Source organism: Papio anubis, chromosome 1 (genome assembly GCF_008728515.1).
Source record: "Papio anubis isolate 15944 chromosome 1, Panubis1.0, whole genome shotgun sequence".
NCBI lineage: Eukaryota > Metazoa > Chordata > Mammalia > Primates > Cercopithecidae > Papio > Papio anubis.
The window spans coordinates 147,485,615-147,513,506 of record NC_044976.1 but is presented as its reverse complement, the minus strand read 5'-3'; the positions used below and the strand labels follow the sequence as shown (position 1 = coordinate 147,513,506).

Here is a 27,892-nt window from a genome sequence, read left to right as displayed (position 1 = left end):
TCTGCCTTGAACTATTTAATACTTCCACAAGATGGTTTTAGAAATGTGCTTTTATTTTAATACAACTACTCTTTGATGCATTTGTGTATTTGATTTCCTAGGGCCTGATTCCTTGGGCATCACTTTCCAGGAAGCCAAGTGAGCCTTGGTGAAGTGCAGAGGTGGCCCTCCAAGGTCAAGACCAGGAAGTTGCTACCTGTTTATCTCAGGCACCAGGCCAGCCACATACTTTGCTTAGGCCTTTAGCAACCAGGAGGTGGGGGAGTGCCCTTGGCCATAACCAGCCTGAGGCAGTTCATCCTCATCAGGCTTCGAAACCCCTTTCCCTTTTTGTATTCTTGGAGCACGCAGGAGAGGGGCTGTGGTCTCTGGAGGGTCAGGGAGGTGACATGGGCCACCAGAGCAATGACACACATGGCTGTGAGTGCCTGTAAGAGCATGAGCCCCAGTTTCTGGGCAGTTTTAATTGGGGGAAGAAATCCCTTTGGGCTGAAATCATATCGGCATTGTGATTTCAAAGGCAGCATTTTCAGAGATCAAGCACTTTTTCCCTGTAGTTTAGAAATTTCTGTTCTCAGAACTTTGACCTTGATATAATCAGAAAGCTCAAAGCACCTCGCATAGGCGAATCTCTCTCTCTCCTTCTCGCTGTCCCTGAAAAGCAGACAGTGAGCAGCAGGAGCAGTAATGTCCCAATTTTCCAGATGAGGAAATTGAGGTGCAGAGAAACTCAGACGGGTGTCTCCGGGTCTCTCAGGGGAGCACACACCCTTCCTCCCTTAGGAAGCTGGCATTTCTCAACATCTGAAAAAAACGTGAGAAATAATCCACTAATACAAAAACTGCTTGAAAACGACAACACACCTGTCTTTGACAATGTATAGTGGAGTAGCAGTTAGCTGTGGGTATTGGGCTCTGAGAGCCGCCTTCTATCAGGAAGGAATATTTGTGGCATTTATTGTTTTTGCTGTTGTGTGTTTTTTGGTTTTGGCTTAGATAGTATGTGAATTGTGGATTTCAGTTTTTCATATGGTGAAAGTCTTAGATGGTAGATAGGATTATCAGTGCGCGCAGAACAACCTCTTAGAATATGATAGCCAACTGTTAGATTTTTAAAAAAAATGTCTTGCAAAGATTCAGTTCCTCGGACTTAGCAAGTAAGTAGCAAAGGAGACTAAACAGTCTGCCTATCTCATTTTTAAAAACTGGGTTTTCTCTTCTGACTGACAGCGTTGCATTGATGAATCATAGCTGTTGCCCCAATGTCATTGTGACCTACAAAGGGACCCTGGCAGAAGTCAGAGCTGTACAGGAAATCAAGCCGGGAGAGGAGGTGAGTTCATGGCTATGGGTGGCCGCAGCAGGGGGCTTGAGACTACTCTTTTAAAAGGCAATGTGGACAGATCCGTGCAGTGTCACTTGACTGAATGAGCTGTGAGTGCCTCCAGCAGTTTAGCTGCGTCCGCCCCCAGGCTCTCCAGGAGTCGGTGATCAGGTTTGTGACCTGTAGCTTAGATTCCCACACTTTGGGGCTTCTGTTTGGTGCTCACCATTTCCATCTCTGGTCAAGAAAAACAGGAAATAATAAATTTGAGTCAGATTTCTCACAAAACTTCATAGGGATTTACAGAGAAAGAAGACATTTACTACCAAAATGACCTCAGTCAAACTTTTGATTCTCTTCAGAGTTTCTGTATCCCTATTGCCAAACAACTGAGCTTGAGCTTTATTGTATTTTATTTTTTTCGTGAATTCTTGCTTGTTTCCCACCATCCCTCAAAGGTCCGAAGCAAAAGAAAGCCAGCGGCGCAGCAATAGCTGAAGAGCTGGCACTGCAAGTGACACATCAGCATTTCATGTTCTATTAGTTCCACATCTGAACTTCAGGTCGAAGTTCACTTTTTAGGAATCTAATTCGAATGTCCAGGTATATGCAGTAATAGGAGAAGTCAAGGCAGCCTGTGGCCGAGGGGCACCTTAGCTTCCCTCCTCAGCTTCAGGACGAGGCGTGAACCAGCTTTCCCATCACCTACTCAGCAATTCCCTGTTCCCTTCCCGTGCGTGATTCCTGACTACCTCATGAGACGTCTTACCTAGGAAGGGCCGGCCTGGTGGATTGCTGTAGTATGCTCTGTGTTCTTAAGTAAATTCCCAGCAAGACACGTGAGTTTTTAGGAACTTTGTAATCACACACTTAGGTTAAATGTCAGTTTAGCAATTTGTAATGCTATTGTACGGTACACGCCTGGGTATTTGAAGTGTGAAGTGTAACTGTCAGTGTGCTGAATGAGAAGTGCTTTGCCTTCTCTGGAAGGCACTCACTAATCCACAGCTGCCTGGGAGCTGAAGCCCAAGGTGCAGGTTGGCCCTTCTACCTTCGGCTAAATCCATCATGATGAGGGCGTGTCCCTTTTCAGCTGGGGTGTCTGAGTTTCCAAAGGTCTTGCGGAGACTGCCCTGAAGCCTTTCTTTAAACAGGTTAATTGCAGCCAGTCAGAATGCAATCACCCGGCTCCAGTGTGCCTGTGGGCTGACTGCAGAGATGAGCCGGTTGTCAGCTAGGCTGGCACAGTCTGGCTGTGAGCAGTGGTACTGGAGTGGCCTTTGTCGCCATCTTCTGGAAGCTTCCGTATGTTGCACTGTGTGTCAGTCATTTCAGAGATAATCGGCAGGCTCTTGCAGTGTGAGGCAGGGCGGGGTGGCTGCGGTTTCCTTTTGCCCTCATGTTCTCCTGGATCTGAAATGCAGTAACCTAATTTTTGGGAATTCAGTGCTTTAGGGATTACTTACTCTTCAGAGAAGGAGAAACCCCATTCCCCAGGGTTTCGGGGTGAGCTGCAACGTGTCCAGTACTGCGCCGTGGCCTGGGGAGAGCTTGGCTACCCCTGCAGCACCCAGCCCTGTGCGTGTCCTCCCCTGCCTGCCTGGTGGTGCCCGCGGTCACTGGCACGCTAGCGGCTTTGTGAGATCCATCTGTTCAGTCAGACATTTGCCTGATTGTGTGGGATGAGCAGCCAGTGAGTAGATAATGGACATCTAAATGCTGGTCTCCTCCATATGCTCCAAGTCTTAGTTACAGACCCCATTAGGAAAAGGCAAGGACGGTGGAGCCCCATGAACCAAAGGTAAGGACTTTCCAAGCTCCCTGCCCTGCAGGATCAGGAGCTGCCTGCTGGGCCAGGCTGCAGCATTCTGGTGTCCTAGAAGTTGTGTTCACCCTCCACTGGCTTCCTGGCCACCCAGAGATGTGGGTCCCAGCCCACCGAGTGGAGCCTCTTGCTCCATTGCCAGGTGATGTGAGGAGGAGGGGAGCTTAGCTGCGTGTGCGTGGTGTCTGCGTGCTCATACCCTCCCCTGCACGCAGCACCCAGTGATGATGGCAATGAAGCATTTGCGCCGTCCCAGGTAGCGAAATACGAAACTACATGAAGGCCAGGCAGAGGCAGCTGAGGGAGGCAGGGATCCTCTGAACCCTCAGGGTCACTGTTTTAAGGACTCCTTGATTCTACGGACTTTTTCCACTAACCTGCACCTTGGCTTCAGCTCCCAGTTCAGCTGTGGACTAATGAACACCTTCCAGAGAAAGCCAATGTCAGGTGGCTGCTCAGTTCAGGAATTCAGTGCCTTAAAGTAAACGCGCATTCCTCCGCTGCAACCCACCTTATCCCCCGCCCCTGCATGGATACCGCCGCAGGTGACTGCAAAGGCACGGGAATGACGAGGATTGAGTTTACCTGTAGCAGACTGAAGTTTTATCTTTTTGGACCCCATAGGTTTTTACCAGCTATATTGATCTCCTGTACCCAACGGAAGATAGGAATGACCGGTTAAGAGATTCTTATTTCTTTACCTGTGAGTGCCAGGAGTGCACCACCAAGGACAAGGTAAGGTTGTTCATTGGGCAAGAGCGCTGACTGCACTCTGATCTCAGGACCTCTCTGCCGAAGAGCTTGTCTGACTTGGTGGATCTCCTCTAGGATCTTTTTGACCCTTTAAACCCTCCTTACAAAAGACAACCAGAGGGAATCCAGTTAGACCGGGTCTCTGTTCAAACCTGCTCCTAGTAGCTAAAGAAAACATTTCCATTACACTGTACAAATAGGAGAAGGCTCTGCCAAACTGCTCTTTCTTGAAAAGAAACAACTTCTCAAAGGAGGAGAGGGGGAAAGCGCATGAGTATAATCTTTAGGCTTTCCAGCCTGTTCACTGGAGTATGTGGAAGTTTCCCTGGCATTTTCCAAATTGTTCTGTCAGTGCCATCTTCCTTGTTCTAGTCTCTTGATTCGTAAATGTGTGAACATGTATATCTGCCCATAGCCAACACATTTTAGATAAGGAGTATCTAGAAAATTAATCTGTTTGTTTTGTTTCTGTAAAAAGGTGATGGAGTACTGAATTTCTTTAGATACATTGCCTGATTTCCTTTCATTCTTTTGTAACCTTGGAAGGGGCCAGTGTCTCTCTCTGTATGGGAATGTGTATTACATGAGAGGTTTGCCTCTCAGTGTGGTTTCCATGGGCGGTAACGCATTGCCCTTGTGGGCGTTTCCTTCAGGATAAGGCCAAGGTGGAAATCCGGAAGCTCAGCGATCCCCCAAAGGCAGAAGCCATCCGAGACATGGTCAGATATGCACGCAACGTCATCGAAGAGTTCCGGAGGGCCAAGCACTATAAATATATCCTTTACAACTGCCCTGATGGTTTATTATCCCTTGCCAACAAGGCAAGGTGGGAAGTTGGAAAGAGAGCAGGAGAAGGATAAATTTAAGATTCTGAAAACCAAAGGAGGAATGTCTCCTGGTAAATGTGTAAAGATGTACTGACCACCCTGATGTGGTGTCCATCCTCTTGGAGTTGTATGATCTTATTTCCCCTTGTTTGGCTAGTTTGGCTGGGAGCTCCATGTGGTGGAGGACCGTGAAGGACAGAGCCTTGATGGCTTTGTGCGTTGGGTATTTGACTTTGGGCAGGGCACAGTGCCAAGGGCCTTGCTTATTTCAGCTCTCCTCACTGGCACACTCTGAGCAGGGACTTTGCTCATTCCCATGCAGCAGATGAGGAAACAGCCTGATAGATATTAAGTAATTTGCCCAAAGGACACAGCCGATGGTGGTAGGATCTAGGATTGTTTCCCAGCTCTAACTATCAGAATCCATATTCTTAACCATTGTATTGTAGCATTTTCTTGGGAGTTGAAAAGGGATTCGATTTGTACTCTAACTGGTAGAATTTAAAAGCAGTGAGAGGAAATTAAAGAAAGGCACATTGTTTCTCAGCATAAGAAAGAACTTTGCCACTGTGGGAGTAGTGCTCAGGGTTCCAACTTGGGTGAGGATTTGAATTTGATTAGAATCGGAATTCTAATCAGCATTGTTTACATCAGAACTAAGGGTCTGGACCCTGCAGCTAAAATTCTTTAGTTGAGTGGTTCGGATCTTCAGGTTTTCTTCTGGAGAAATATAATTCCTTTCACTTTTGCTTGGCTTTCTGTAAGTTACTTTTTCATAGGGTGAGGGTGAGAGAGGAGTGGATGAAAGAACTCCTTGAACCCAGCCTGGGGAAGTCTCCAGGCAGCATGGGCCCGGCAGCTGTTTCCTTGACTCCACAGCACCCCCTAGTGAACTGCTGGAGATCTGCGAGCTCAGCCAGGAGAAGATGAGCTCCGTGTTTGAGGACAGTAATGTGTACATGTTGCACATGATGTACCAGGCCATGGGTGTCTGCTTGTACATGCAGGACTGGGAAGGAGCCCTGCAATATGGACAGAAAATCATTAAGCCCTACAGGTGATTGCAGAGGCTGTTCTAATCCTCCACAGAGTGGAAATTGGTTGTTTAGAATGTATACGATAGTGTCATCTTCCTGCCCATTGCTCAGACTTGCCTAGCGCAGCTGCCTCTTCTCTGCACCCACATCTGGAGGTGCTGGTGCGGGGCACTGCTCCTGAGTCAGGCCTGTTCTCACCACCATCCCGAGGAGACAGGTTGAGGTTATACAGCGGATACTGGGGCAAGATCCCTCCCAGGTCCATCCAGGCTCACATCCATAGTAATTAACCCAGGCTAATTTTGAGAAGTCACTAGTTTGCTTCTTTTCCCACCCACCACCTAGCAGTTAAACTTGGAAGTTTACCTGCTTTTCATCGTTACTCACACCATCCCCTTCTTTTGATTTTTCAAATTACAGCCCCGGTTTGCAAATGGGGAAGCTCTGGGACCGGTGGGTTGACCGTGGTTATCTAATCTCCCCACCCCAGGTTTGAAAAAAAAAAAAATGCTTTTTAATTTGCAATAATAATATTAGCCATGGAGAGATGTCCTGCCTGAGAGGGTTACTAAACCTAAAAGTGGGTGACAGACAGAAGTTGTGGCTTTGTCTTCTGACTCTGACTAGACACTTCAGGGCTGGGGTGGCCTAGATGGGATCACTGGAGCTCTTTTTAAAGGCACTGATGTTATGCATTTATAGGGTACGTCCAACACCAAGTGGGCCAAGTGGATCAGGGTCACTGGGCGTTAGACCCAGAAATCTGTGTTTCTCAGGAGTTTGAGAAGCCCTCAGTCCCCTTCCACTTCCGAGTTCAGGGTCTGTGAAGGTCGTGTCTGGTCTGAATGTCCACTGCCCACTCCACCCTCTACTTACCCCACTGTGCCCTGATCAACCAGCAGGGGGAGCCCGAAGGAAGCCAGCTCTGAAAATCGGCTCTTGGAAACAGAATTTGTTAAATTGGGGATAAACTCAAACTTTCCCTTTCTCCTGGAGTGGGTGAGGAAGTCCACTGGCCTCATGCACAGTTCTCTCTGTGAGATCTGTAGGGAGAGAGGGGCAGACAGACAGCATCCCAGCCCTGTAGTTCTCCCAGCAGGGCCTTGCTGTGCTAGACCTATCTTTATCTGCGTGAGCCCCTCCCAGAAGCCCAGCTCTGGTCCTCTGTGGGGCCACAGGTCCCAGGGCTGCCTCCTGCCCAGGAATACAGCTAGAACATGTCTTTTTGGACTGACTTTCAGGAGACACAGGGTGAAACAGCCTAGCCTTTAACATCACCTCTTACACACATGTAAACACACACACGGGCTTACCCACCAGCTGCCTCTGGGCCCTGTTCTTAGGGAAATGGCTGTTTCTCAGGCAGACCCCATCAGTCAGCCTTCAGGTACAGCCAGAGAGAACACCTGCTGTATCTAAAGCCCCTGCTGGACAACGGGGAAAGAACATCCAGAAGACATAGGAAGTGTTCTGACTTCAGAGCGCTTACAGTTTTGCTAAACCAACTCATATCATAGTGTGACAGAAAGCTGGGGTCTTAAGACACATCGGTGTGGGTGTGTGTGGGGCTGGGGGATTGGGTGGGTGGGTGTGTCTGAGTACCTAAGGTGATAGGCCTAATTACTACCTTCATAAATGGGACATTTACTTCACTAGGTGTTTTCCCAGGGTCTTCCTCTGGGTATATTTGAAATAGAAAAACCTGGATTGGGATGGAAGGTTGTATTTACAAATGCTTTTGAATAGGATTTCTTCTGCAGTCGTTATGTAGCTTTTCAGAAACACACAAGCTACAAATAATGAACAACGTCTGCAATGATTCAGCAGGGTGGCAGCATCCACACTCTGCACCCAAACCCTGGTGGGATTTGGAGAGGCCGCTGGTGGGGAGAGGTTGGCCCTGAGCATGGCAGCCTCCGGGCTTACTGCACGCAGCCTGTGGGCGGCTCGGCAGCCTCTGACATAGTGGCCTGTTGTCTCTTCTCTTGTTCTAGTAAGCACTATCCTTTGTACTCCCTCAACGTGGCCTCCATGTGGTTGAAGCTAGGGAGACTCTACATGGGCCTGGAACACAAAGCCGCAGGGGAGAAAGCCCTGAAGAAGGTATGTCTGTAACTCGGCCTTAGGATTCCCAGTGGCCAGACGGCCTCCTTAGCACACCTCCTTCATGCCTCACCAGGCTGAATGGCTGAAGCAGTGGAGGGTGAGCAGCTCTCACCCACCCTCTGGCCGTGGGAGCAGCAGGGGTGGGTCCTGCAGGTGAGGGTGGAGTGAGAGAGTGCACCTCTGCTGTGCCTGGAGGAATTCTCCATTTGTTTGCCCTTTAGGATTTTCAGAATGATGATCGCCAATTGTGGTGAAATCAAGGAGGTAGGGAGAGTTAGGGTTAGGATGTTAGAATTACGCCTTTGCTGTTTCTAAAATGCACGTAATCATCCTCTCAGTTCATTGAGGACCAGTTACATACTAAGACCCTTGTGTGCTTTTCCTTTGAATTCTCACAAAAATGAGAGGCTTTCCTGATGAAGAAAAGTGAGGTTCAAGCAGGTGAGGTGAGTAATAGCCTAGGGTACATAGTGGGGCCTTCATTCAAATGAGGGTCTAAGTTGAAAGCTTCAGCTCCTCCCACTCGAGCTGTGGTGAAACTGGTGGGGAGTCAGGCCCCTGGGCAGCATTCGCCTTTGGTTCGATGGCTGCCGTGTGCTGCCCACGAGCCAGGCCCTGACCCTCACATCACGGGAGGTCAGAGTCATCCTCCTGAGTGTTGATTCTCATTGTTTGTGATGTGGAATTCACAGTCAGTACAGTGTAATTTAGGGGATAGTCCATTTACTCCTGTAAGAGACTTTATAAAATGTTGGGGCCATGGACAGGGCCTGCAGGCGAAATCCTTCACCTTCTCCAAAGTTTCCCAATAGACTATTTGGGAAGATGGAATAAGGCCCGCATCCCAAATAAAAGGGTCAGGGCACAGACAGGGTGGAAGGGAGCATGAAACACAACCTTCTGTTTTAAGCTGTGGAATTTGTCTTCTGAGAATTAACCATTTAGGTCACAACTGTAAAGTGTGTCAGGTGATTAGGTAATAGATCAATGAAGGCTGGAGCAGATCTGAGCAAGGAACGTGAGTCTTGAAATGAATGCCCAGGCAGGGTCGGCACCTGAAACAGGTGATTTCCAAAGGCTTGCACTGTTACTTGGCCTGCCTCCTCTTGGCTTGAGATCTAGGAGGAGAATAAATAATAGATAGGAACTCCTGTCTTAGTCACAAGCCGTCAAAAATTCTCTGGGGGAATACTTTTTTCTCTGAGTGATTTGGCTGAATACAAAAGAGCAAATATATTCTTAGAGATGACATTTGATGTAAACTTCCTATATGCCAGGCACTGTTCGAAACACTGTATCTGAATTGACAACCCTGAGGGGTAGATATTTTTCCAGTTTTACAGTTGGGGAAAATGAGGCACAGAGTGGTTAAGTAAATTACCCAAGGCCACACAGCTAGGAAATGATTAAACCACTGGAAACCTGACCATTTTACATTGCCTCACTATAAAGAAACCTTAAGTACATTCTCTCTAGCATCCCCCAATGAAACCTGCTACATTTCTTTAAGTTTTTAGAATATGTATTAAAAGGAAAGAGTGTGCTTTTCGGAAGGGAAAAATAGTTTAACCTGGTCTTGGAGATTAGTAATGTCAACTAAAAATCAAAATAGCTTTGATGTAAAACTCACTATGGACTTTTCTGTACCGGCATCACCTATTTTCTGGGTTGAACGTAATAAAAAAAATTAGTCCTTAAAGCATGTTTTACTGAAATTTCTAGAATCTTGGGGCAAGAGAATATCATGAAATCAGTTTCACGACATCATTTCTCCAGCTGCTACCTGGATATTTTTGCAGAATGTTTTCCCTAGCAGGAGACACTGGATGAGTTGGCTACCAGATAGTCTTGTCCCTTTTTTTCAAAAAAAAGCCAGGTCCTGGTGGAGAACTTAGGCTCTAATGGCCAGTTTGCATCCTGTGCCTTAAAGCAGAGAGATCCAACTTAAAGTTACCCTGGGTGGAGGTGTGAGGGGATTGGCTTCTAGGCTGTCATTGTTTGTCTCGCTCTTTCCTAGGCCATTGCAATCATGGAAGTAGCTCACGGCAAAGATCATCCATATATTTCTGAGATCAAACAGGAAATTGAAAGTCACTGAAACTATGCAGCATTTCAGTTTTCATTTAAACACTTAGTTCGGAAACCTTAAAGGATTTGAATATTCCAAATTGCACACGTCACTCCAGCATCTCTGTAAAATAATTGGAATGAAAATACTTCTTGCACTTAAACATTGCACATGCCATACTCTGAGGTTAGTCTGAATCTTGAACTTTAATACCAAATTAATTTTGAGTGCTTTTGTTTCCTGAGAGATAATGGCATGGTTTCATATGCTATACTTCGGACAGAGTTTTAAAAATGCAATTATTTTTTTCTTTCATGCCTCTTGTAATGTTCTGAACAAACTTGAATGATGAAAGAAAATAAAAGAGAGATCAGTATTTGAGGTTTGTGTTTTCTTCTGTCTGTGGGGAGGATTTCTCAGTGGTGGTGGGAGCCCAGTCTTGGAGTGGAAGTGACACGTGCTGTCCATAATTCAGCAAGCTCAAGTCTTCTTCCTTGGTACTGGGGTCAGGCAGCCTCTTTATTCTGCAGCAGCTTTCGTGGGGCTGTGCCTGTGGAGGAAGAAAATGGGAAGAAAGAGAAAAAGGTACAAGAAGGAAAGAAAAGTATCTGTGGTGGAGGAACAGTCCAGTGACCTGAGCGCCCTCCAGCAGGCGAGATTTCGAATCTGTTCGCTGGCGCCTGGTATTCCTTCAGTGTGTAAAGGTGCTTAGTGCGTGCTTTGCTTTCTTGGCTTTTCCGTCCCCATCTGTCTGAAAGCAGACTTGCCATCTCTCATTCTGTTGATTGTTCTGTGCAGTACTCTCCTTTTTTGGAAAGACTCCAGGGTATGCTTGGGAAGGAAAAAAAATTTTTTTCCTTACCAACCAACCCTGTGTTGTTGAGTAAACACTGATCTCTGCCCACACAGACAACCGGAATCCAGCTTTCTGCAGCCCGACAGCCTAGACAGCAGCAACCTGGGGAGTTGTTTGTTAGCAACCATTGTACAGAGGGACCCAGCACACGTTCCTGAATGCAGTGTCTTGTAGTCCAAAGAGAGGAACTTCCCCACTGGTTAATAAGTAAAGCCTGTTGAAATTTACACGTCAATTACCTTTCATAGTCATGGTCTGAAAACAGCTAGAACAGCTATAAATCTGGTAATTTTCCTTCCCTCCTCATCTACATGCACCCACATCTTCACACACACTCATGCCCCTCTTTCACACACAGTTTACTGCACACAGTGGGATTTAGCAGATAGAATGCATTCTTTTGTCCTGTGTAGTCCAATAAGACATTTATTGAACACCTGGTACTATCTATGCAAAATGCTCTGAATAGCTCTCTAGGTGAAAAGAGAAGAGTAAGGCATGGTCCCCGATCAGTGGAACTTAGTGTTTGTTTTTTTTTTTTTTTTCTTGAGACGGAGTCTCACTCTGTCGCCCAGACTGGAGTGCAGTGGCACTATCTCGGCTCACTGCAAGTTCCACCTCCCGGGTTCACGCCATTCTCCTGCCTCAGCCTCCCAAGTAGCTGGGACTACGGGTGTCTGCCACCACGCCCGGCTAGTATTTTTGTATTTTTTTAGTAGAGATGGGGTTTCACCGTGTTAGCCAGCATGGTCTTGATCTCCTGACCTCGTGATCCTCTCTCCTCGGCCTCCCAAAGTGCTGGGATTACAGGCGTGAGCCACAGTGCCTGGCCCAGAACTTAGTGTTTTAAGAATGTTCATTTACTATATATTCAGTGACGAAGCCTAAAATAAACTTAGCCTACCGTCTCTATAGGTTTTATAAAATTTGCAAAAGTATCCTTTCTCAGTAAATTCAAGTAATGGAAAGGTATGAGAAAAGTAAACTTCTTTGTTCCTCACCAGTCCCACTGCCTGGAGCTAACTACCATAAACAGTTTGCTTTATGGTCCCAGGTTTTTCCATTCCTGGATGATGTATCTATATAAATAGATTTAGAAGAGCAAAGACAGGATGGTACTGACATAGGATTTTGTAACCTGCTTATCCAAATGAACAAAGTGGATCTCTTTGCACTTCAGCACTTACAGATTTGCCTCATTCTATTTAGAGACAGAATATTGCATTGGATGCATGTCATTGTGGACTCAGTACTTCTCCTATTTATGACAGGAGATTTTTTCCCAGTTTGCTGCTATTACAAACAATGCCACAATGAATGATCTGAAACATAAAACTTTGCTGTTGTGTGGTAGCATTTTGGGGAATAGATCCCTGAAAGTGCAATTTCAAGATCTAATAGTGGGAATATTTTTAAAATTTGAATAAATATAGCCACATTTCCTTTTGTAAGAAAAAACTGCATCAGATACAAATAAGATATAATAGTATTTGCTTTCCTCTCCCTCATAACATTGTATTATCATTAAAATGTTTTTGGCAATCTAATGTGTGAAATATTTTGTTTTATGTGCATTTATTAGTGAGATTGGACTGTTTTTCATGTATTCAGGATTTATTTTATTTCTTCGGTGAATTGACGTTCATGGCTGAGCTGTTTTTAGCACAACACTTTCTGACACCAAATGTTTGAGGTTTCATCTCTCACCAGCTATTCTCTAACTCTTTGGACACCAACTGTGTGTCCTACAATTCAGTTCTATTCTGATACTACCCTGGAGTTAGCGTCAGACTCCATAGGTTTAAAGACTGCATCCCACAAGACTTCCCTCACTTCAGACGCCAGTTGGAAGGATCTCACTCGGATACCCAGGCTGGAGTGCAGTGGAGTCATTTTTTGTTTGTTTGTTTTTAGAGGTGGGGTCTTGCTGTCTTGCCCAGGCTAGTCTCAAACTCCTCGCCTAAAGAGATCCTCCCACCTCGGCTTCCCAAAGTGCTGGAATTACAGGCATGAACCACCTTGCCTGGCTCCCAGGTTACCCAGTTTCTATCTGATGTGGAGGGGGTTCCCACAATCCCCTCATCTTCGTGTTCAATGATTTGCTAGAATGGCTTATCAGAGTCCAGAAAACATTTTACTTCCTATTATTGGCTTATCAAGGATGCAAGTGAAGAGGCAAATGAAAGGGACGTAGAGCAAGGTCTGGAAGGGTCTTGGGTACAGGAGCTTCCATCCTCATGGAGCTGGGATGTGACATGTTCCTGGCACGTGGACGTGTACACCAACTCAGAAGCCCTCCAAACCCCATTGTGGGGGGTTTAAATCATTGATCATTTAATGACTTAAATGATCATTAGTCATTTAATGAAATCATTAGCCACTGATGATTAACTCAGTCTCTAGCCCTTCTATCTTCCCCACAGGTTGGGGAGTTGAGGCTGAACATTCCAAGCTTCTAGTTAAGGCTTGATCTTTCTGGAGGTCACCCCTCATCCTGAAGCTACCTAGAGGCCCACCAAGAGTTGCCATATTAGAACAAAAGAGACTCCTGTCACTTAGGAAATTCCAAGGGTTTTAGGAGCTGTGTCCCAGGAACTGAGGACAATGACCAAATATCTTTCGGTGACACTAAAGGACACCCTTTAGTCTCTGACCACAGATTCCTCATAAAAAAGGATGATATTTACTGGCACATTTCTAGCTTCCCATGTAGTCACTGATAATCCAGTCTGTCATCCTATTGCATGAAAATGTCTCCCTAGCTGAGGCACTCAGGCGTGCAGGCTTCCAGATGAGCTTGTCACGTTCCATAGGTGACAGTGATCTTGACATTAGGTCTTCACCCTTCCAGGCCTCTGGTATAATTGAGCTAAGAGACAATATCCTCTCTTGTTCTGAGCCTTTTTCAAGATGTCAGCACGATACTGGATTTCCCCTGTTACATAACTCATTTACTCATTCCTTTGCCCTCAGCTGCTATTTCTCCTCTCCATTTATCCCCTAATTTTGTTCATTCACCGTTAGGGGATATGGAACCTAATTAGCTTCCACCTCTGTGCTCGTCTAGGTTGCAGACAGCCATACCAGTCTAACGAACGCCTCCTCTTCAGTCCACTCCCTTCGGGTAGGGTAGGATTCCATAGGTAGAACTAGTGGGCTATTTCTGACACTAGGCCATAGAGCTGCACTCACTGGTAACCCCGGTTTTGCCAGATAGGATGAAGGCCTAACCTGCCCCATCAGGCCCTTAGGAATTCTGACATAAAGGTTTAGAATAGTTCCAGTTTCTTGTTTAGAAATCATTCCTGCTTCCAGCACTGGTAGTTGCAGCCCTGGTCCTGGGACCACTGCATCAGATAGGAAAAAGAAAGGTGAGGTGATGTAGGGAAGGAAAAAAGTATGGTCATACCAGAATCTTTTCCTTGGGAAGAATGGTGGTCATACCAGCACCCTTTCCCAACCCCTCTGCCCCAGGTTCACCAGGAAAACAGGACTGTCTCCAGTGGGGACACTCCCTTAGGCCCCCCTTATTTGATGTGAGCACACACTTGTGAAGGCATGGAAGCCAGCCCTTCCTGCCTCTATCTCCCCCAATTTTAGATAGATAATATTTCAACTGCCTGTTCCAATTCTCTATTAAGCCATTCCTCTGAGGGTAATATGCAACACAAAGCGCCCATTTGCTGAGATAACTCTTCCCACTGGAGGACATGGTGGGCTGCAAAGTGTGTCCCTTGGTCTGGAATAGGTGCACTATCTTCTGGTTCTTTTGTAGCATTCTGAGCATACTTACATCTACCATTGGGTAAGCAAATCCCAGTCCGGAGTCAGTGTTGATTTCTCTCAGGACCCAGTTGTAGCCTCCTGGGCCTACTGGCATTAGCCTGACTTGTGAGCTAAGTGCAGGGCCCCTACCCCACCCAAAACAGCCCTTACTGGCATTTTGTTTCTCAGAGGGTGCAACAGGAATATGTCTAGATTGAGTCTATCTCTGCATTGTTGCAGCCTGTCCCTGCCATGTCCACTCATTTCATGGGCCTAGGTGGCCACCTAGGTGAGCACATGAGGGTATCTGCTGTTGATTCCATTTATCTTCTGATGCTGGAAGGGTTTTCTTTTGATGGGCATGGATACATCCTACTTTAATGCACTCTTCAAATTCGCATGGTGGTTCCCAGCTGGGCTAAGTCCCACAAGACTGCCCTCACTTCAGATGCCAGTTACAAGTATCAGGTTCCCAGGTTAACCATACTTCTGTCTGACTTGGCTACAAAGTCAAGGGGTTCCCACAACCTCCTCCCTTATTTTATGTTCATTAATTTGCTAGAATGGCTCACAAAACTCTAGAAAACACTTTACTTTCTATTACTGGTTTATCATAAAAAGGACAAATGAATAGGCTGATGAAGAGGTAAATAGGGTGAAGTTCGGAAGGATCCTGAGCACAGAAGCTTCCGGTCTCATGGAATTGTGGTATGCCACCCTCCTGGCATGTGGATGTATTCACCAACTCAGAAGCTCTCTGAATACTATTGGTCAGGGGGTTTTATGGCAGTTCCATTACATAGGCATGATTGATTGATTAACCATTGAAACTGACTCAATCTCTAGGATCTCTTTCTTTCCAGAGGTTGGGGATAGAGCTGAAAGTTCTAAGCTCCTAATCAAGTCAGTCTTTCGGAAGACCCACCCCCATCCTGAAGCTATCTAGGGGCCCACTAACAATTGTCTCACTATGGCCAGGCACGCTGGCTCACGCCTGTAATCCCAGCACTTTGGGCGGCCGAGGCGGGTGGATCACAAGGTCAGGAGATCGAGACCATCCTGGCTAACACAGTGAAACCCTGTCTCTACTAAAAATACAAAAAATTAGCCGGGCGTGGTAGCGGGAGCCTGTAGCCCCAGCTACTTAGGAGGCTGAGGCAGGAGAATGGCCTGAACCCAGGAGGTGGAGCTTGCAGTGAGCGGAGATCATGCCACTTCACTCTAGCCTCGGCGACAGAGCGAGACTCTGTCTCAAAAAAAAAAAAAAAAGGATTGTTTCACTAAAACAAAAGAGGCTCCTATCACCCTTGATATGAAATTCCAAATTTTTCTGTGATACCACATGGTCATTGATTGTTTTGCTATTTGTTAATGTCTTTCATAATAACTTCTGAGCTCGGTATATATTAGGGTATTAGCTCCTTGTCATATATTAAAAATATTTTTACTTTAGTTGTCCATTAACTTTATTTTTCATGACACTTGCTGTACAAAGGCAGATTGTTTTCATCTTTAAGTGAAGAAAACTATTACTGGTTTATTATAAAAAGTAATATTAATTTGTATTTAAATCTTTGATCTAGCTAGAATTTTTTTTTTTTTTTTTTTTTTTTAAGACTGAGTCTCGCTCTGTCGCCCAGGCTGGAGTGCAATGGCTCAATCTCGGCTCACTGCAACCTCCGTCTCCCGGGTTCAAGCGATTCTCCTGCCTCAGCCTCCTGAGTAGCTGGGGTTACAGGCACATACCACCACGCCTGGCTAATTTTTATATTTTTAGTGGAGACGGGGTTTCACCATGTTGGTCAGGCTGGTCTCAAACTCCTGACCTTGTGATCCACTCGCCTTGGCCTTGCAAAGTGCTGGGATTATAGGCATGAGTCACCGCACCTGGCAGAATTGTTTAATAAGATATACAGGCCAAGCACACGGGCTCATGCCCGTAATCCCAGCACTTTGGGAGTCCGAGGTGGGCTGATCACTTGAGCCCAGGAGTTCAGGATGAGCCTGTGCAACATGGCAAAATCTCATCTCTATAAAAAATACAAAAATTAGCTGGGCATGGTGGTGCACGCCTGTAGTCCCAGCTACTCTGGAGGCTGAGGTGGGAGGATCACCTGCACCCAGGAGGCACAGGGTTCAGTAAGCCAAGATCATGCCACTGCACTCCAGCGTGGGCAACAGAGCGAGACCCAGTCTCAAATAAATAAAAACAATAAAATATCCCATGGTACTCCTTAATACATTTTAATTTTCATTTATTGAATTACTTGTTGAATTATTTATTTTCCCATGCTGATTTGGAAGGGTACCATGATCATTTCTCTAAAACTTTGGTTTATTTCTGCAGTATTTCATTCTATTGATCTATTCTGGTGCCAGTAAAATACTCTTTTATATTGTTGCGCTGCAAAGCTTTTAGTATATACTAAGGCTAATCCTTCTGGGTTCCCCTGAATTGTTCTGGTGTTGTGATTTTTTATTGGACTTGCACTGGAGTCAGTGATATAGAGAACTAGCCTCTTCATGAGTCTTCCTATTCAAGGATGTGATAAGTTTATTAATTCATCTAAGTTTTGCCTCAGAAGGAGTTTTGCTGTGTTTATACAAGTTTCATTTATTCTTTTTGTTAGATGTTTGTTTTCTTTAGCTGAGTTTTTTCCCCCCATTATGTTTCTTAACTAGTAAATCTGGCAAGTTTTTCCCATTTATTTTCATTAAAGAAAATAAGAGGTAAAATCACATAAAATAGCCATATTTGGTTCTGGTATTGTAATCTTATTGCATATTTGTGTGTGCACGTTGCTGTTTCTAATATTTATCTTTAGTTTTGTGGGGAATTATTCTGTTTCTTTCTTTTTAAAAATTTTCTTCCCCAGCTCTGCTAACAGTATATTTGGAGACAGATACGTCTACTAGGTTACTGTTTTCTCTCTCAATTATATAATAAACCTCTACTTTTTCTGTTTATCACCCAAAGAAAAGAAACTGGTTCTATTTGCTCAGCTCACAAAAGAGAAAACGAATTAGTGTATCTGTTCTCCTGCCATTCTACCCGATTTACTTACATTTTCATTGGCCTATTTTGTCTATTATCATCATTTTTAACATTATGTAGCCTTTCTTTCAATAATTGTAATTGCTTTGTTGCTACAGTCACCGTAAAGAATTAAGTGTATGTTTAATGAGATTTGCTTGCCATATCCTTTCACCCCAGAGTGGCTTACAGTATTCTCATTTTTTTGATGTCAAACTAGTTGGGATGTCTGGTAGTTCAATGACCGCTCGTATAGTCGCGGGGGTAGTCAATGTGTTACTGGCAGAAGTTGTTATTTTTTCTGTTACTTACCAAGGATACATAAAGCATCTACCCACATACAAGGGGTTCACCGTGTATGTGCTATGGCAGTTATTGGCTGAAAGTCTGGACAGGACAGCCACCTTTAAACCTAGAGACAAGTTGAGCTGTTATAAAACTGAAAGGCAAAAGTAAGAATTTGGATTTTCTACAGCAGCTTGGTTGGTGCCTGCCTTTTCCACATCAACAGTTTGGTACCTGAGTACATGACAGTGGAGGAGGAGTAAGGAGGGGCTTGGAACTTAGCAAGGCTTATTGCTGCATTTGTGAGAAAGACTTATTTCTATGTATTCTTCACTCCACTTGCCTAGTGATCACCCCTTTCAGGTTTCTTCTAACAGCGACAACCTTGGGAATTTCAAACTAAATCTTCAGTATGATAAGGTTATACAGGACTAAAAAGTGGGTAGCAGTAAATAGGCTTTAGAAAACAAAGCATGCAGGTTTTCCCAGGCACTTTGAACTAATGCAAACATATACAGTACAGAAAAGAGAAGATGCAACTGTTTTCTCTGAAAAAAAGGTTTATTGCATATGGAAATCAATAGATATCTTTTACAAAAAAAGGTTAGAACAAAGATCTCACATTTGTAAAGGCACATATGAAACATTTTATAGCAAGCACAAGGGCAGTGAGAACATCAACAAGGTTCAATATCTAAATAAGACTTTATAAAAACAGATAGGAAACAGTGCAAAAAATACTGTCAAAGTCAGTTCTATACACCTCATAACTGTGTATACAACTGGCAAGCATAAGCTTATTTACTGATATAAAATAGCACATAGAATAGCATGCATAGTTTTATTTTAGGCTTTTCATATTATTAAATTGATAGGAAGTCTATACCAAAGTACAGTTGACATGAATATTGATAAAAACACTCCCCAGCTTAGGGAATGTCCTATAAACATCTCAGCCCTCTCTCTGCTTACAACTAGACTTTGGTAGTAAGGACACTGGGCTTCCATCTTGCAAGGTGGCAAGCGGCCACCACAGGGGGAGAATGTGCTCTCAGGATCCCAAGTCCCAACCTGGAATGCATTTCTTACGGCAACAACAGAAAAGATGGTGATTAAATGTCTGGGTCAGCCCACAAAAGCCAACCACATCTGACTAACACAGCCCTCCATTTGGGCTGTGGTGGAGGTCAGTGGGCTCCTATGGGCTGGCCCAAGAACCGTAAGAACAAACCGGTTTCTAAGTTGGGGACTTGCCTATACATTGTTTCAAAATGAAACCTAATAAATGTCATATGTTTTGAATGACATTGTTTGATACCAAAATTCACAATATTTTGTGAAACAAAGAGCAAGGAAAGCATCAAAATACTGAAGTAGGGAGCACAAGCCTAGTCCAGTGAAACAAACTAGATTAGCTTGTTATTTGATGTAACACAAGTTACATAAGGTTACACGTTTATTAGTAATCTGCATATTTAGACCTTTTTCCCACTGAAGTATCCTCAAGCACATTAATTAGCTATTGAAGGAACAAAGGACATACATAGGAACTCATCTCTGATGAAGTGTAACTTTATGTCAGAAAGGAGAAGGCTAATGAATTTTTAAGATTCCAAACAGTGGCAAGAAAGTTCAAAGGAAATTGCAGTAAAATTGTACAATGTTCAAGTTGAAAAAAAAAAATGGCTCTGAATTACACCATTCAGTTCTATGCTCAAGGTATATATTAGCTAACACTGCAGTTGTGAGAGGTGGGAGGCCCCTGAGAAATGCTGAGAACGCCAGGCACTCCAGCTCTGAGAGTCACCCTAGCTAAACTCAAAGCAGCATTCTTGAGATTTTAGCAAAAGGCTCCGCCCCAAGCCACAAAAAGATCCCAATCCAATCTTTTCAGCTCTATCCTCTAAAACCTTTTGTCAGATGAGATGGCATTTGTGTTTCCCAGGAGGAGAAGGTTGGGGAAGAAAATGAAGATAGCTTACATACAGATTTTGGATGACCAGCTAATCTGACCCCTTCCTAGATAAGTGAAAACAGATAAAATGTTTCTGGGCGGGTTTACCACCTGTTTCACTACAATGGCCAGTCTGTGTGAAGAGGCTATAATGAAGAAAACATTCTCCTTGCAGGGAGAAGCGAGAAACAAATGGGTTTTCCTACACATCACTCTGCCAAATGTAGCCTCTCTCAATCTATATAAGTTCACCTTGAAATAAATATTAAGTACTGCTGTCATCATTGTTTTAAACAGAGCTTCTTTCATTTCTTCTAACAGTAAGTGACTGATTCTATCAGCAAGGGAGCAAAAGGGTGAGAAAGGAAGCTTCCTGCTTGCTGAGTTTTCTAGCTATTTTCATTCAGGTTATTTTCATCTGCCAGATTTTTTTTTTTTTTTTTTTTTTTGACAAATTCTCACTCTGTTGCCCAGGCTGGAGTGCAGTGGCATGATCTCAGCTCACTGCAACCTCCACCTCCGGGTTCAAGCGATTCTCCTGGCTCAGCCTCCTGAGTAGCTGAGACTACAGGCATGTGCCACCATGCCTGGCTAGTTTTTTTTTAATTTTTTAATTTTTAGTAGAGACAGGGTTTCACCATGTTGGCTAGGCTGGTCTTGAACTTCTGACCTCAGGTGATCTGCCTGCCTCAGCCTCCCAAAGTGCTGGTTTGATTACAGGTGTGAGCCACCACATCTGTTCATTTGCCAGATCTTATTCTTTGAAACTATACAAGCAATTTTTTAAAAATTACAGTAAGATTCCCTAATTACATATTTTAGAGAGGTTTAAGGCAATGATTCTCTGATGAGGTTTAACTCTTTAATCTGGGTTGCACTCATAAGGTAGGTAAAGGAAAGAAAAAGTGTACTGTTGAGAGTTGATCCATAAAGCAGATGGGGAAATATGAAAAGGTAGCAGAGACTGGGTGCGGTGGCTCACACCTGTAATCCCAGCACTTTGGGAGGCCGAGGGGGGTCTTCTCGAGGTCTGGAGTTTGAGACCAGCCTGGCCAACATGGCGAAACCTTGTCTCTACTAAAAATACAAATATTAGCCGGGTGTGGTGGCGCACACCTGTAATCCCAGCTACTTAGGAGGCTGTACTCCAGCCTGCGCAACAGGAGCGAGACTCTATCTCAAAAAGAAAAGGCAGCAGACCCTAAGTGAACAAGGTGCTCATGGAATGAAGAGGGTGACAGCACACAACAATCCCACCTGTTCCCTTGAACAAGACAAGGAACACCAAAGTCACTGCATGTACATCCCAGTTTTGTGGCCTGAATATAAACATGACCTGCTCTAAAGGAGAGTGTGCTCTGCAGCACCTCTGAGATCACAGGGGAGAAGAATCAAGAAATGCAGGAGCCACATGGGTAAGCAGAATGCTCTGCTAACAAGCAAGGCAAGAAAGGCTGCCAGTGGCAGGTGAGGGAAGATGGTGCTTTTGAGCAGCAAATCCAGGCAAATATGATAAATCACACATCACAATCCATGACATTTATCAAGCTCTACCTCAACAGTGAAGACAGTTTAAAACCATGAGCTAGGGTGAAATAGACTCCAACACTGCCGCAGGGTTTCCCTAGCATGCCACTTGGTGGTTCCCATCATGCTGACATTACAGAAAGGGAGGTAGGGGGTAGCAGAGGCATTACAGAGTTCAGAAAATTATTTGTGAAACAGAGAACTTTTAGATGGCAACTTCAGGACTGATCCAGAAATCCTTCCTCTCCCGCTCCTCATTTATAGAAATTCTTGGGCAAGTTTATGGCATTTTTGGGAAATAATGATCCTGATGGCCCAAAGTGTGGCAGAAGGAGCAATGACTTTCTATACAAATGCTTGTCACACTCAGGCTGCCCAGTAGCTCCAGCCCTTCTGCCTTGTAACTCAATGTCCTTGAATTTATTTTTAAAATGGGAAGGCTAAACAAAGCTCCAAACAGTAGGAACTGATACACATCCTCCTCTTTACTGCACCAAACAATCATTTTCCAGTCTATGAAATTGATGGATGCCAGATACTCAATGCTAGGCTCATGGACATTTTAATAGGGAATATCTCAGTTTGGCCTTGAGAAAGAAGATGCAGCTACATTAAGCTGGAAAGATTAAGAAAGGTAGTCTGCTGAATAAAAATACTTACCTATCTGAGTTTCTAACAGAAACACAAAAGCTGAGAGCAGGTAGGATAAAGGCTGAGTGTTGATGGGGCAAGCTGGTGGTCAAGTTTCACAGGGCCCCCTGAATAACACTGACTTCTGGACGACACATTTGAGATAGCAGAATTTGACGAGATTTCCCCCATGTTTCTCCCTGACATGTTGCTGTTACTTTCAACAGATGCCATCTGTAAGGTCCTTTGCCCCAAAATGTCTTAGAAGCTTAAGTAAAGACAAGAACTATTTTGCTTCCTTGCTCAGCATTCAAAAGAAGTATCAAATGCAGTTTAATATCTTACAGCTTTATTGCCACCCTATAGGGCCAACTAGTTTGCCAACCATAAAGCTGTAGGCCATTGGAAAATTTGTGCGATTTCTATGAAAGACCTGAATTTCTCCATTTGGAAACCATGCTGGATGAGCTGTTGCTCTGCTCATGAAAAGAAATCACTAAATAAGAGCATGATGAGTGTCTCAAAACCCATTGGCAAAACAATAAAACACAGCAGCAGAATAATTATTGGTAAAACATGGAAACGCTAAATTCCCAAAAATGGCTACCCTAAGAGCCCAACAGTAATTATGTGGTGCTTCCAGAAATTTCTTATTCTAGGAGCTCCATAGAGTTATTTCTGATACTGAGGAAGAACACAGGTCTGACCCAATATACGTGCTCCCTGGCACACATCCTAGAATGCCCTGTACCCTCTACCCCTCAACCCCCCCACCTCAAGGGATTGACAGATCTTCCCCAAATGAAAATCAGTAATGAAACAGTTGTCCTTTACCAAAGGGGGCAATCAAGGACCCTCTGCGAATACCAGAATATCATGGATGCTCAAGTCTTTTATATAAAATGACGTAGTATTTGCATATAACCTATGAACATCTCTTGTATACTTTAAATCATCTCTAGATTACTTACAATACCTAAGTCGATGCCTACACATCACTTCATTTGCATGAATTCAATGTAGTATTCAGCATGTGGCAAATTCAACTTTTGCTTTTTGGAACTTTGTGGGTTTCCCCTCTTCCCCAAATATTTTTCAATCTGTACTTGGTTGAATATAGGGATGTGGAACCCACAGATAGGGGTGGTCAACTGTACTCATCTTCACCATCAAATGTACCATTAGATGGGGAAAGAGAGACTAGAAAGCATATTCTGCTTTTTGACAAAGGACACTTTTGGGACCCATACGTCATGTAACAAGTAGACTGAGGTCAGTTAATACAGACTGCTCATAGGGAAAGGACAGCAGCTAAAAACTGCAAGGTGATGTGCCTGATGGCCAATCCAGCTTAAGAGAAACTGCAGTGCACTATCTACCTCTGCGACTGCCATGTCCCAGGAGATGGCCCATTCACCAAGTGATGCAAGGATCCCTATGAGCAGGGCAGCAGGTTCACGAAAAGAGCCGGCCCACCCAGGGTACACCTTTTGTGTTCATTAGCACTGCTCTGGAGAAATGACATCTGGTGTTGGGATCTACACTGTATCGGGGGAAGATATAGGTGATCCATGCGAACACTGTCTGTTCGCAGAAAATATGGTCCATTATTGGAAATTTCATATGGGTCAATCTATATTAAGCTGGAAAAATAATCAGCCAGATGAAAAGGCCAGCCTGCTGTACCCACTGGAGTTTACAACTGAAAAGCACAAGCTGAAAGAAGGCAGGATAAAGGTTAAGTAGGTGTAAGCCGTGGTCAAGTCCTACAAGGCCCACAGCAGTCTACATAGACCCTCTCTTCAGGCTGATGAAAGAGGGGGCCAGAGATAGCCAAGTGACTCTTGGGAAAACAACGGCAGTTTCGTTATAATTTTGAAAAGTGGTTCCTCTCTTCAATCTACAAAATTAAAAGTAAAATTCTCTCAATTTAAGCTCTTCAAAAGCTTATGATTCAAAATATTCCATATAGGTGTTTTTACCTTCCCTGATCTTATTGGTTAGCTCCGACTGAATAGAGCGGCTCATTCATCTTTACTCCTGTGTAATCAATGTTTAACATCCTTTTTTCATGCAGCTAAATCCTCCTCTACTTCCTATCTGGGGAAAGAAGTGCATACTAATGTCTATGCTATCTGTAAATACTACCAGAGACTCTTGCTAAAAGGTGATATATCCAGTATATCCTTAGAACCCAAGGAAACCAAAGAAACCTCAGCAGGACATTCCTCAACTGAGCCAGCAGGCTCATCTCATCTCAAGGATGAAGACATCAGATTCAGCCCCCATGATTCAGGGACCACAGTAAACAAGGATGAATACCTCGGGTCAATGTATCCAAATGAGTACAGATGAAAGAAACCAAACAGTTCCATTGGAAAACCTCGAACACAGCGGCTGGAAAATGTTTGATGGCTTTGTTGTGAGATGGTAACTTTTTTTTCCTCCATTTTTAATTTTCTCCCTTCAAATCCAAACTGCAGCAATAGACACTGACAGCTCTAGCTTTAGACTTGATACATCATCAGGAAATCATTCCAAAAGCTCTAACTAGATAACTAATTTAATACACTTTGCTTCAAGGTTTATTCCTTGGCTTGCTTCCCAGATATAAAGCATCTCTGGGCAATTATTATGCAGATGCCACTGAAAGGACTTTAAATGGCTGCTGCTAATTTAATAGGAGATATGCTGGCATCTACTGGAGATGTGAAAAGGAATGCAAAATGTGCTAAAGAACCAAAGGCATTTGTTTTTAAAAGTGAAATATGTGGAACAACTCTTAAATGTTTTCTTTTGGGTTTCAATATAAACTTTGGCTAGAAAGTTGAGTATTAAACCTACTTCCTCCCTGCATTTTGTACACTAATGAATATTCCCGTAGCATACGGCAGGACAGTGGATGAATTTCAAGAAAGCCCATGAGCTCTGATGTCCTCAAAGACACACCAGATCTATATGCTGTCCACATGAGACATTCTAACAGTGCCCACCTTGGGGCTTAGAGATAAAAGATAAATACTGATGTTGTTCATCATGCAATAAACCAGTAACTGAGACCACTTGCTAAAACATCCCTAACAGTAGAAATCCCAAGGATGGAAAAACCTCCAAGAAAAGGACCTTTTTGCTATTGATGAGCTTCTTATAATAAGGGTTATAAGCTCTGTTCCCTCAAAATACATGTAATACTAATGGTTTTCTTCCCAGGATATACGATGAAACTCTAGAATCTACAAAGATCAGCAGGTTATACTCCTTCACTGAGTCTTCAGACCTTGAAGCAGCAGACAGAGGGGAAGCCCTCCATCCCCAGATATTCTGAGTCTAACTACAGAGTACAGCCACCACAACACCTGGCCAGGTTGAAAAGAGGATTCGTATTCCAAAGAACTTAATGGGGAATATGCAACCTGTTGGCATGTGGTGATGGGATGTCACAAAGGTCTACTTTTTCTGGTTGATTTGATGCCACTCCTTCATCTTTTTAGCTTGGGGGGACAAAAGCAGCAATGAAGAAAGGCATATGGAACTCTCACAGCAGTCAACTCTAAGAAAAAAACCCCTGCAATTAAATTTTCCTTTCTACTACATGTAGTTTTCCTTGACAACCTTTTTTCCTTTTTTTTGGAGGCAGGGTCTCTCTGTAGCCCAGGCTGGACTGCAGTGGCAAGATCATGGCTCACTGCAGTCTCAAATTCTTTGAATGAGGTGATCCCCCCGCCTCAGCCCCCTGAGCAGCTGGGACTACAAGGGCAAACCACCACGCCTGGCTAATTTTTGTACTTTTTGTAGAGATGGGGTTTCATCATGTTGCTCAGGCTGGTCTTGAACTCCTTAGCTCAAGCAATCTGCCCGCCTTGGCCTTTCAAAGTGCTGGGATTTACAGGTGTGAACCACCGTGCCTAGTTGACTACAGTTTTTAAATTGCAGGTTTGTTCTTTGAACTGATCACTGTGGGCGTTCCATATGCCTTCCTCCACTGCTGCCTTTTCCCCGAGCTGAAAAGACAAGGAAGATGTGGCATCAAATCAACCAGGAAGAGCACGCCCTCTGACTTCCTATCACCACGTAACAACATATCAAAGTTGTACTCAACAAAAAGGTGCATATCAAAGTTGCACTCAAGAAAAAGTAGACATAGAATGACAAATCCCCCAAAATGCAGTAAAAGGAAAAATGTACAAAACATGATTTATTGTGTACCAACCTTGGAAATTCAGAAGGACACTGACCAATGAAGCCACAGGAAGAAACTAAGAACTGGGCTTCCAAGTGAAGATAACTGACCAGACAGTGGATTTTATGAAGAAAAGGAAAGCAGCACAGGGTTTTGCCAATGACAATTCTACCATCGTTCATCAAGTGGCCCCAAGTTTGGACTATGGGGTCCTGAGTAGGATTAATTCTGATCTTGCAGGCCAAAGCCTGAAGATGATACCAGCACAGTGGGGGTCAAATTTGATGTGTTTCCTGGCCAGGACCCCTGTTACGTAGCTAAATGCCATATAGTTCCCATAAATCAGCTTCCCCATCTGTTTCCTTGATGACCTTTCCAATGACTTAGTGACCTCAACTTTCGGGTCTCTGTCCAGCACACACATCTCATGTAAATAAAAAACAATGATCATCAAGGCCCTGCCTGAACAACACAATCCTCAAAGGCCCTGCCCAACTCCTTTCTCTTTCTAGGTCTGCTATTCTCTCTCAATCAGGATAGAGTCTTAACTGCACAGATGGCCTGGTCCAGAGCCTCAATGCCACCAGACAGGGTCCTACTGAGCAAACGGGAGAGGTAGCAACAAATACCCAGGGTACAGTCCCCAGCAGGGAAACACAAACTCCAGAGCCCAGAATAAGGGGTGGTCAAGAAAAGTGCAACACAGAGCTTCTCTTTCGGCCCCAAAGATGGCAGTTACTGCACTGTAAAGGCAGCACTGTCTTTAGCTGTTCTGTCTTTAACTCAAGCTTGGGGGGAAGTTGGTGGGGGAGGTGTTGGGGAGAGGAGATTACTGAGGATGAGGGGCAGAAATGAGGAAGAGAGGAAACTGTCTATCAAGGCTCATGAGTCCCAAAATATAGGAGAATCGTGCTTGTTCCTTCAGACCCTTTTCTTTATATTTCAGGATGAATTACTTTTCTTACCATCTTTGCTTTGGATATAAGTAATGAATGATGAATGAATTAAGCTGATGAATTTCAGGGCTGGTTACAAATCTGGCTGCAACTTCACAAGAGATGTGCTCCCTCATGCCTCTGTCCCCAAAATGATCCAGCAGGCAACCTTACCTACTGACATATATATGCAGATCAGTCAAAATGTGGTTCGAATGAAAAGTACTATATTATTAAGAAAACTGCATTATAATAATTCACAAAAGTTATTCCAAAGGGGAAAAAAATAAATTATCTCATATAAAATAATACATGGCATGTGTGAATAATCTTGGCTATTATCTTCAGAGAGCCTGCTTGCTGCCAGCCACCTGCACCCCCGCGGGGGGAGCAGATGTTTTCTGGAGGTGACTCTCCTGCACGATGGAGCTGGGTCCCTCCTCCAGGAGCTGGATTGGGGGGATTAAATGAGTCTGGAGTTTTGGAGGAACTGGATGAGGACTTGGTAGACAAACTTGTACTGAGCGATGGTCTGGATCATGAACATCCTCTGCTCCCTGAGGAGCCTCAGCATCATGGGCACTTCCACCTTCTGCAAGAAAAGAGAGAAAGCACAAGGTCCTGAGACAGGAGGCTTCCCTTAGAGCATTCCTCATTCCCTCATTCAGGAAGCACTCACCCACTGCCCATGCCCAGGTATAAGAGAAAGCAAGGGACTCTGCCCCAGCTGGGTTTTACGTGTCAAACAGTTTATACCAGCAACTGGAGAACCTGGTCATCATGTGT

General features: G+C 44.3%; 2 protein-coding genes across 6 annotated transcripts in view; one reads left to right on the top strand and one right to left on the bottom strand.

Moving 5' to 3' along the window:
* SMYD2 (SET and MYND domain containing 2) overlaps nt 1-27,892 on the top strand; it is a 104,053-nt gene that overhangs the window by 45,652 nt on the left and 30,509 nt on the right. For 2 of the 5 annotated variants that reach the window (XM_009187520.4, XM_021927250.2), the window contains 6 exons: nt 1,231-1,333; nt 3,774-3,884; nt 4,556-4,676; nt 5,612-5,786; nt 7,761-7,869; nt 24,069-24,279. In XM_009187520.4, the coding sequence (XP_009185784.1) occupies nt 1,231-1,333; nt 3,774-3,884; nt 4,556-4,676; nt 5,612-5,786; nt 7,761-7,869; nt 24,069-24,155 (706 nt within the window). In that variant the 3' untranslated portion in view covers nt 24,156-24,279. Of the gene's footprint in view, nt 1-1,230; nt 1,334-3,773; nt 3,885-4,555; nt 4,677-5,611; nt 5,787-7,760; nt 7,870-9,889; nt 10,322-24,068; nt 24,422-25,201; nt 25,306-27,892 lie in introns of those variants that run through there. The other 3 variants (XR_004178607.1, XM_009187510.2, XM_021927244.2) reach the window with 3 other exon arrangements.
* The window catches only part of PTPN14 (protein tyrosine phosphatase non-receptor type 14), a 204,120-nt gene continuing 194,650 nt past the window's right edge, over nt 18,423-27,892 (bottom strand). Inside the window, exon 19 of the mRNA XM_021927236.2 lies at nt 18,423-27,698. Within this exon, the coding sequence (XP_021782928.2) occupies nt 27,570-27,698 (129 nt within the window). The 3' untranslated portion in view covers nt 18,423-27,569. The remainder of the gene's footprint in view (nt 27,699-27,892) is intronic.